The sequence below is a fragment of the Gambusia affinis genome, linkage group LG15 (assembly GCF_019740435.1).
Source record: "Gambusia affinis linkage group LG15, SWU_Gaff_1.0, whole genome shotgun sequence".
Classification (NCBI taxonomy): domain Eukaryota; kingdom Metazoa; phylum Chordata; class Actinopteri; order Cyprinodontiformes; family Poeciliidae; genus Gambusia; species Gambusia affinis.
This window is the reverse complement of record NC_057882.1, coordinates 4,514,946-4,525,541: the sequence shown is the minus strand read 5'-3', so window position 1 is coordinate 4,525,541 and position 10,596 is coordinate 4,514,946. Positions and strand designations below refer to the sequence as shown.

At 37.1% G+C, this 10,596-nt stretch overlaps 1 protein-coding gene across 1 annotated transcript; it reads left to right on the top strand.

The window, feature by feature from the left end:
• The first annotated feature begins 3,213 nt into the window (after window positions 1–3,213).
• On the top strand, window positions 3,214–6,396 carry aqp11 (aquaporin 11). The gene is made up of 3 exons (XM_044141026.1): window positions 3,214–4,228; window positions 4,479–4,595; window positions 4,710–6,396. The coding sequence occupies exons 1-3, from the start codon at window positions 3,637–3,639 to the stop codon at window positions 4,814–4,816; spliced, it is 816 nt and encodes a 271-aa protein (XP_043996961.1). The 5' UTR covers window positions 3,214–3,636; the 3' UTR covers window positions 4,817–6,396.
• Window positions 6,397–10,596: the final 4,200 nt, after the last annotated feature.

Below are 10,596 nucleotides of genomic sequence, written 5' to 3'. Positions count from 1 at the left end.
GGGGCACTGGATGATTTGTAGAACAAGTAGCTGTAAACGATGGATGGAGGTTTCTTCATGTTTATCAATCTCACAGCAAACTGATACGTTGTTTGCTCGGTCAGATATGCACGAAAATCTGCAATAACAGTCCCTTTCAACCGCGATGTTTGGTTATAAAAGGTACTTTACGAAATTAACCTGCGCATCACGTTGCTTTCTTCATGTGGTGATACTTTGCGTTTTCTCTAGCCAGGTAAACATACGAAGGTAATAAAGAAGAAACATCGCCCCCTAGAGTCACAATGCGAATTATGTTTCTGATCATTTGTGTTTTTCCTGTTTTTCCACATTTTTACTGTGAGAAGAACTTAAAATTACTCGCATTATTATTTTTATTTCAAACTAAAGTTAATAACTTTTTTAGGTGAGTTGTGGTAAGAAAACTGCGTTTCTAAACCAGAAATTTGTTTCTAAACCCGGGAAAACAAATACAGTAACATCTTTCGATTTCTTTCAAAGGTATAAACATGGATCGGGGAATCCATGTTAATACATTTCCATTTAATTAATTTATAGTAACATAAGCTAATCATAAATGTCTCTCTTCGTTTTAAGTGTTCACTAACAGAGCCTGTATAATACTGTGGGCGCCACTGGTTTATTAAGAGCAGAATTTAAGTTTCTTGTCTATTTTTTCCTCCACATCTGGAGAAACTCTGTAGCCGAGATAGAAAATATAAAGAGCAAAGCAGATTTTTGTTAGATTTATTTTGAAAAATAAAGCGGAAGCACTAGAGATTTTCTAGCAAATGTACATAATTCATGCTGGTGACCCTGCTCTTCGGTGTCATCCATCGCCACCTGTTGCCAAGGTGATGCAAACACACCATCACTTGAGTCCTGTTGGATGTCAGCCTCTTTAAAGAGATACGACATTTTGGTGAAATATTCTGTGTTCTTTATACCAACAGTGACTCATTTATTAAAATATGTCCAAAAACATTAAACTCACAGTTAAATATGGCCCTGGATTAAATATCTGCAATGCTCAAATTCCTTTTTAAAAATACAGCTAATGAAAAATCCTGATATTTTTTGTTTATTAAATAAAGATCAATTTAAATGTAATGTAATATGGGCTAAATGACCATGAGGGAGGCTGCCTGCCTTATTGTGACACCCTTTACAAAAGGTCACAGTGCGTCTGTTGGGTGTATTCATGGAAGGTTTGGTGGAAGGAAAAAGTGTGGAGAGGATTGTGAAGCAAAACCCTTTAAAGAGAGAGACCAAGAAGCTAATCACACTGATTAAATTTATGCAAAAGGAGCCCAGACCAAGTATTTGGTGCATATATAGCTTCAGTAGGAGCACATTTTTCTATTAAAGATCTTGAAAACATGATCCTAAATAACAGATTTTTGGTTTTAACAAGCTGGAAGGCCGAATAAATGCAAATAAATAAATAAAAAGAAACATGTCTACATGAAAACATGAAAATATGTCACTTTGTGTACAGCATAGGATTTTTAAATTGAATTGTTGAAATAAATTAACTTAATATTCAAAATGTAAATGTAGTTTAATTGGATTTAAGAGCATTAACATAAAGCTGAGCAGAAACAGAAAATTAAGTCAACTTTTTGATATTTCACAGCAACATGTAAACGTATGAAGTTGCTCAGTGCAAACATTAACGTGGTGAAAATGCTGAGTAAGAATGAGACCTGCAGTAAAATCCCAGAGTCAAAGTGTAAGTAAACAAAGGAACACAGCAGCGATAAAAAACATAGTGTGATGCGCAAAGTTCACCTCAGAGTTGGACCCTTTAAAACAAGATTACTGTTACATAACCAGCAGAAGGTTCACCTGTTTTAAAGGTTCATAAACATAGACTATCCTCCATATTAACACTTCAGATAAAAACTGACTGCTGTCTGGAAAAGCAATAACTACGATGCAGTAAAAATATTCCCAAGTTGCTACAAAGTCTTTTTCTCACTGCTGTAACATTTGGGGTCAAGTAAACGATAAAACAGTATTTCTTTCACTGTTCTAACAGTGAACATACAGCAGGTATTGGCTTCAGACTCGATTGTTTTAAAAAGTGCTCAAAAATTAAAGTTTGATTTTTATTATTATTATTTTTAAAGACTAGAATTGCATAACTAAATATTATTTTTCTGTCTGCTTTACCTTTTCACAAGTTAAAGCAGATGTTACAATCAAACTGATTTTTTATTTTATTTTTACTTTCATGAAAATATATGAAAGTATTTCTACTCTTGCTTGAGTAAATGTTTTAGCTGTTCTGCCCACCTCTGGGTATTTGTTGCAGCTTCCATTATTAACCAAGACAACTTTTTATTCTTTTCTTATAGTTTATTTCGGTTTTTTTAACCCACAGACTTCCCACTGAGCGCAGCATAAGCAGCCCAGTTCTCCCTCCAGCTGGTCTCTTTCTCGGGAAAGTCGTCAAACTGCTGGAGCAGGAATGTTGTCGCCCTTCGTTGAGCCTGACAGCCGGTTCTGGACCCAAACAGATCAAGCTAACCGCGTTTCAAACGCGTTCACCCGCACTTCCGGTTGAAGCGTCAAAAATAAAAGCGGGTCGCCGGTTACAGCTCTGATTTCTCTCAGGCTGCATATACAATAAGTAAACTTTAAAGAATAAATAAAAAATAGAGGAGTAAATAATTTTCTATTATTCTTTTTTGTTGGACTTTAACTGTATTTTTACCCCTCAAAATGTTGGTCAAATAATAAAATAAAAAACTAGAGTTTATTTAGATAAAAACTTGAAGCAAACACACAAATAGAGTGAACTGAATCTCAAATTTGTTGTGGTCTATTTATTGTAATGATTTGGAAAAGAAGACCAAAAAAAAAAAAAAGAGAGAACTGGATTATTCACAGAAAGATCTGAAGTTATTTCCTTCAGTTGGAAAGAGTAAACATAAATAAAAGACAAAAATCTTACTTAAATATTTAATTGGAACATTCCTGGGGTTTTTTTTGTTTGTTTGTTTGTTTGTTTTTTGTCTTATAAGAAAATTGATCCAACAGCAAAATAAACCTATGTTATTTAAAGACCTGACGTTCCCTTTTTCAGATTAAATGAACTAGCATTTGATCAAAAGGTGTTAAACAATGTGACCAAACACGAAAAACGGTCCAAAAACAAGAATAGACCACTAATAACATTATAAATACAATGTATGTATTGATTTTTAAAAATCTTTATTCACAATCGCCCATTGCTGGAGTCACAAGAAATGTATAGACATAGAGAAAAATAAAATATAATGCATCAAACTGCTTAAAAATAATAAAAGTAACTTACATATTTACTTTTATCCAAAGTAGGTCTGTAAGTTATGTTTCTAACAAATTTATATTTCTATCACAGTACATTGCCGTATCAAATTGTTGGTCGTGCCTTTAATTTGAAGGTTGAGTCATCCTGTTTCACAATAAAGCCTGACGCCAACGTGGGTCTCCCGGACTTTGACACTCCACCACTGATAACTTAACTTAATATTCAAAATGTAAATGTAGTTTAATTGGATTTAAGAGCTAGTCTAAAAAGTTGCGCTCTGTCCAGCCAGCGGCTCGAACCTCGGGATAAACCCGCCTGTAAGGCTCCGGACCGCGGACATGGCTGACCTGTGGGTCTCGCTGGGTGTCCTGGCCGCCGCGGTGCTGCTCTGCGAGGCGACCCGCCGAGCTGCGGCGCGTTTTCTCCCCGGTGTTTGTTGGATTTACCTGCTGGAAGCGGCGTCCACCTTCCAGCTCTGCTGCTGCACCCAGGAACTCAAACTGCTCGCGGAATCCGTCCGCTTGGACCTGTCGATCAGCTTGACTCTCACTTACGTCGTCACCGTTGTTCATTTATCAACTTTCAGGGAAGCGACGTGTAATCCCGCTGCGGCTCTGGAGAGAGTCTGCCGCGGAACGGCGAGCGGCAGAGCGGCGGCGCTCCTCATCGCCGTCCAGCTGGGAGCCGCGGTCGCCGCACGGTCCTTTGCAGCTTCCGTTTGGTCGCTGGGGCTGTCGGATATGCACCGCCAGCACCAAAAGTTCGGGTTCCGGTGCTTCGACCCGCTCGGTGGGACTGTGCTGGAGGCTGCTGCCGTGGAGCTGGCGTGCGCTTTCGCGGTGCAGGCCACCGCCATGCACATCCACAAGCTGGAGGAGAAACTCCGAGTTCACTTCTTCGCTGCGGTCATCACCGCTTTGGTTTACACAGGTGTGTTAGCTTTAGCTCAACTTTTAGTTGCTGCCTGATCCTAGAATGAAGTTTTGAGGAACTTCACATGTGACCTTTGTTCACTCAAACATTGTCTTTACTGAATAAAAGTTCTTCATGGAATTGCATAATTTTTTCAATTAATTTTTACTAAACGTGAATGACTGTATTACGTTTGCTTTCAGCAAGTTTGGGTTTAAAGAGGATATTTATGTGCTTTTGTTTGTTTTGTCCTGTTTTGTTTGTGCAGGTGGGAGTATTTCTGGAGCCGTTTTTAATCCGGCCCTGGCTTTCTCTGTCCAGTTCCCCTGCAGTGGCCACACATTCCTTGAGTACTGCTTCATCTACTGGCTGGGTCCAACGTTGGGTAATGATCGTGTTTTCATTTGATTCCTCCTCTTTTCCAGTGTTTTGATTTGTGTTTTAGTTTCACATTGAACCCGCGGGCTGCGTTAAAACGTAAGCTGCTGTGTGCCTGCAGGCATGGCGAGCTGCATCCTCCTGTTCGAGAAAATCGTCCCTTTTCTTTCTGGACAGAGCACCGCTGAGATGGACAGCTCCGTTACGCAGAAAGAGAAGACGCTGTAGATCTTTGTTTTATTTAAGTGAGAGAACAATTCTGAATAATTAAGACGTTTGCTTTCACCACTTTGTTTAGGTCATTTATGAGAAGCAAAAATGACCCAACAGATGAAGAGTTAGACTTAAAACTTTGTTTTAGTGATAACCAAAAACTCAATGGTGACCAAAAATACCATAACTGTTCAACATAGACCAATATGGCTGATGCATTAAAGTTAATATTATGCCTCTCATTAAAAATCCCAAAGAAAAAACTGTATTTCATATAAAATGAAAAAAACAAAAAAAGCAGTTACACAAAGTTTTTCACTGTAAAGATGGTTCACAGTTTGTTTGGCTGCAACCTGAAGTGTGAAATAAACTTCAGTGGAGTTTGAAAACAAAATATGTGTTTAGGTTCAACAGTGTGTGCCCAGTTCATTTTTATTTAAATTTTTTTTGGTGGAGGGGCAGAAAATCTTTGGGAACCACTGCCTTAGAGAAAAATGTTTATTGTGTTATATAATTATATGAGTGAACCTCTTATCATATGATTTTTAATTAAATTTTTTTTGGAATATTGTTTAGCTATTTTGCTTATTTTAATTAAATAATTATATATTTCCTAAAACCAGCAATCCAAATGTATGGAGGTTTTGAAAATGCACTGCAAAATGTTAACGGCTCACTCTAGCAGACGACAGTAACGTGTAATCACCTGTTTTATATGTGTCAAATGGCTCCATAAGTATTCTATTAATAGTCTTTATGCTTTCTATGCAGTACAGTGAACTGGTATTCCTGCACCAAGTGCTGATGAACATTTCTAAGAATGCATGAACACTCCAGCTAAATGCAGCCAGATCAATATTTGGTGACAGTTTCTCTTGATAACTGTAAAACGATAGCACGCCCTGTGATGACGAGTTTTCTGTTTATTCCAACCACAGTGTGCAAATATTTACTAAAGAGAATAAAAGCCACAGAAACGGATGGCTGCACTCTGCCTACCCACCTGCCTTTCTTTCTAAAAATAGCTGATACTATGAAATATTTTCATATATCTGACAGCACTTTAATGTTTGTAATCATCTTTGTTTGAAATGAATTAAGCACAAAAGTTTTATTTTTCTTTTCTTTTGTAGATTAATAAATAAGGTAAATAGCATTTTATGACAGATTTGCTTCCACCAAAGTGTTTCTATTATTTTAAAAACTTTTTGTTGAGATTTCAGAGAGACAGTTAATTTATTTTAGATGAAAATAATGCTTTGGTCTTTAGGTCTTTTTAGCCAAGTATTGCTGCATACATCACTCTGAGTAATGATATGATGTGCTGCTACAAGTGAATGAAGTATTGACACACAGTGATGAGGATTGTAGTAATCTTACTTGTGTTCATCTTTTTCAAATTGAAGCTATTGCTAGTAGCTCATGTTGCTATGAAATAATGTATTTTTCTGATTTGCTGTTTGTCAGGAAGCTATACAGTATGTTATGTTTCTAGGAAACATGGCTTTGTCTGTGTGTAATAAAAGGCATTTATTTTTAATGATATGTGAAGTATTTTGATTGGAATAAAAAGTAAACAAATAGTTATTTTATCATTAATGTTTTTGGCTTTTTGAGTTTATTGTTGTTGTTTTTTCTGATATCCCATTCATCTGCAACAATGACCCAACAATAACATGACTTGCAGCACTTACTAAAACTGCAAGTGAATCGGATGGCATGACCTACCTTTTGGCTAATTTGGCTAATGATTACCTGATGACATTAGGGCGCTCAGAGCATTAAAAATTTAATTCTAGGACAGTTCATAGGTCCTTAAATGGTGATGTTTTGCCAAAAGTCAGGTTTGCCATTCAGACTCAGTGGTGAGTGAATTTCACACCCTTCATCCAAATACACACGCACTATTCAAACCAAGAACCCATCAAAGGAGACACACCTCGCTGGAAAAAGTGACAGCACTTGATATTACACAAGTCTAAATATGAAGAAATTAAGAGAGAGAACAAACTGACCCAAAGTTGGTATAAAATCACCACTGACATTTGATTCAATTTCATACTGAAAAAGTCAGTTACAAAATAATCAAAACCACAAAATTGTAGGAAAAAATGATCAATGATTGTGGTGTGAAGGTGCTATCATGCTGTTGATTGGAACTGCTTATTATACCAGTAGATATGCCTGAAGGTAAGAGGCTGTTTATATTATTCAAAGTCTGGATTTAGAACTGCTGGAAACATTAAAAATTAAATTACATAATAATAAGTATTTATTTCTCCATTTGCAAAGTGAATAAAGGTTTTGGGAGGAAGCTAACGTCAATCTCTCTTTTTAGCTATTTATGCTTTTAATTCTGTTAAATTGTTAAACAAGTATATTTTACATCATTTTTATCCTAATGATGTAAATAACAGAATCCTGTGTTGTGAGAAAGAATAAGTTTTTTTGTAAAAATGTAAACAGGTGATACTTTTTGATCATTCAGTTTTGCTTTAGGTTGATAACATTTTTGTTGAATAATTCTCTAATTACTGTTCATATGAATTTATTGGTAAGAAAGTAAAGTGTAGATATTTTTACCCAAAGCCTTTTCACAATAAATGATCTAAATAACAGATAATCCCCTCGCTGAAGTCTGGATTATCCAAAAAAAGCTCCATTAAATCCTGCTAGTCGCATGGTACCTGTTACATAACATGAACATGTGGCCTTTATTTAACTTTTACACTCAGATTGAACTAAATGTCAAACTAAAAGCAGCACTGATTACTTTGCAATGGTCATTTTCATAAACAAGACAACTAGCATGACATTTGGTGCGCACTGTTACTAGCAGATCTGCATGGAATATTTTGTTGATCTCATAGGAACTTGCAGCATCAACATCTTCCCGGTGCTGATGTGTGCAGACGACCTCTACTGGCAGACATGAGAACTCCATGTGCTTGAAACTTCCTGCTTCAACATCCTCGTCAAAACCTTTGTACTCACGTCTTCAGTTTCCCCCTCTTCCGTTTTCTGTTTTGTGCCCCAGAGTTTTTTTCTGCCCCATCTTTAGCTCCCTGTTGTCGAGTGCATTAATATAATAAAAATTTAAAAGAAAAAAAAAAAAACGGCCCTCAGCGTGTTCTCGAAGGGCCGCTGCCCAAGCTATCTGTATGGGAGGTGAGAGCGGCTGGTGGGGGGGAACAGCTGTTAAGTACATAAAATGATGACTAGGAAAGAATTTACCAAATCGTATTTGCGCCCCCACTAGTGCAGCGCCCCTATGCGTTGCATACACAACATACACTGAAAAAAATACCTCTTTGGATGAACATAAGAAAATCATGGAAAGGATTTCCACCTAATTACTTTCCTTTATTTCAGCCCCATGTAATTCTGTTACTCCTATTTAAAGATAGTGGCTCGTACGTTTTGAGACGGCAAAGGTCGCCAGGACCGGGAGTCGAACCAGCATCAAGGGGTAGGGCCTCCAAATGTGTGCTAAGCCGCTGCGCCACCACAGCATGCCCAAGACAATGGTACCTGCACACTACTTATGAAGTTGATCCAACTCATGAAAATGAAGTTAGTTCAACAAACACGCTTCATGCTGAAAGAAAGCTTTTTAATCATGTGGAAATCCTTTCTATGAATTAATTACATTAATTCAAAGACATTTTTATAAAATAGTTTTTTTATAGTTCTTAAATGCACTATAACAGTGCAGTTCTTAAATGCCAGTAGTGCCCTGCAGAGAAAAACAAATATCTATAGTTTAATGTGTAACTAAAACCGGTTTGAAGTTTGAAAACAGTTATGTCACGTGATCTTCCATAATCTCTCCTGATCCCCTGATCTCGCTAGACCCTCTGCGGAGGGAAATGAATCTGTCTAAATTGAATCACGTTGTCTCAATTTGAATACGTTATTCAAGTTGAGACAAAAGCGATTGTCTCTCACTTGTCGTCTTCAGCACAAGATCAGTCTGACTATAATGAATCATGTTATCTCAACATGATTAAATTTCAGAAACGTTAAGTTGTTGAATTTCTTGTTTATCCAACATGATTATATCACGTTTTTGTTTGAAACATGAAATTTTTAAGTTAAAAGTACATGATATTGTTTTGTTAATGTGATAACGCCCTGAGTTCTTTTTTTTTCAGTGTAGGCATCAATTTATTTACATATATGTAAATTTATTAGTATTGATACTTTAATTAAAGATGAGTTGTACACATTTATGTCATTGGGGCGGGGGAGCACCAATGACATGTTCACATACACCTCAGAAAGTATGAAGTTGCGCCCCTGATGAGAGAAAAATTGTATGTGTGTGTGTGACATTTTAATAGTATATATGTGCAATTTTAATGTTTTGATATTTTGTGTAAGAGTCTTTAGTAGTGCGTCTAAGACCAAACATAATTTTTGTCCTGAACGGTCCCTCATGTTTTTTCTCTATCAGTCTGAATAGATAATAATAAAACACTTTATATTTGCAAGAAAGCAGACATGTTCATCCTAAATCCAAAAGCAGAAAAGCAGCATTCAGCTTCTGTGTACCACAAATCTGTAATAATCTTCCAATAAACTTGAAGCTGAAACACTGAATTCAATCAATTAATCAATCAATCAAACTTTATTTGTATAGCAGAACTCAGCAGCAAGGCATTTCAAAGTGCTTTACATCAAATCAAACACAAAAACACAATGCAACATAGAATCAACAATAAAAACACAACATCAAGTCAGATTCCGTCAATAAATTTGCAATTGATTACGTTTCAAATACAACTTTAAATCCAGACTTAAACCCACCTTTAGAGTTGCTTTTGATTTGTAAGTGGAACATTAAATAATATATTTAATGTGCATTTCCTTGATGATTTTACTTGACAAAATGTAATGCTTGTTGCTGGTGTCATAAATTGCGGTCATGAGGTAGTGAGGTAGGACCCAGGTTGAAGTGAGCAAAGTAATGATTTAATGATGAATAACAAGATATACAATCCTGGCAGCAAAGGCGAGCAACGGCAATGACACTCACACTGGTAGCAGCTGGCATAAAGGCAAAGACATGAGACATGACAGTATAGACAAGGACCCGACAGGGAAACACAGACACAAGCGGGACTAAATACACAAGGGAGAAATCAAGGGGAAACCAGAGACGGCTGGAGACAATCAAGGGGTCGGTGGGACGACACGGAGACTCAACTGAACACAGAAACCTAAATTAACACCAAGAAAAACCAAATCCTCACAGCTGGTGTCATACTTGGTGACTGTCTGATGTTTTTCTGATGTAAAGCACTTTGAACCGCCGTGTTGCTGAAATGTTCCACACTAAGAAGCTTGACTCGACCACGGAGTTGTTCCAGACGTCTTGGATCCTTCCCCAGATTTGTGCTATGACTCCATCTGCTCTCAGAGGTCAGAGGTCATCTGATGGTTTCTAATCTGACTTTCTTCATCAGCTGAGATACTTTCTGTAGACACAAGGGTTTCACTCCACATCCTGTTCAGTCTGCTGATTGTTTCCATAGCAACGATCAGAAGCAAGACCTAGCCCCAGAAGTCCAGTGAGCTCACTGATGAGGTCATAGATGACATCATGTACATCACAATAGATCAAAGGTGTTCAAAAGCTTGAATGTCTTGCTCCCACATTGAACTCACACAACTTCAAAAGAGACCAAAGTTAAGAGCAGCAAAAATGCAATTTTTTCTACAAACTAGAGCCTTGTTTAAAAAAATCTTCAGGCCCCAGTCAGAAGATCCTAAAGAGGAGGAGGAGCGATTTA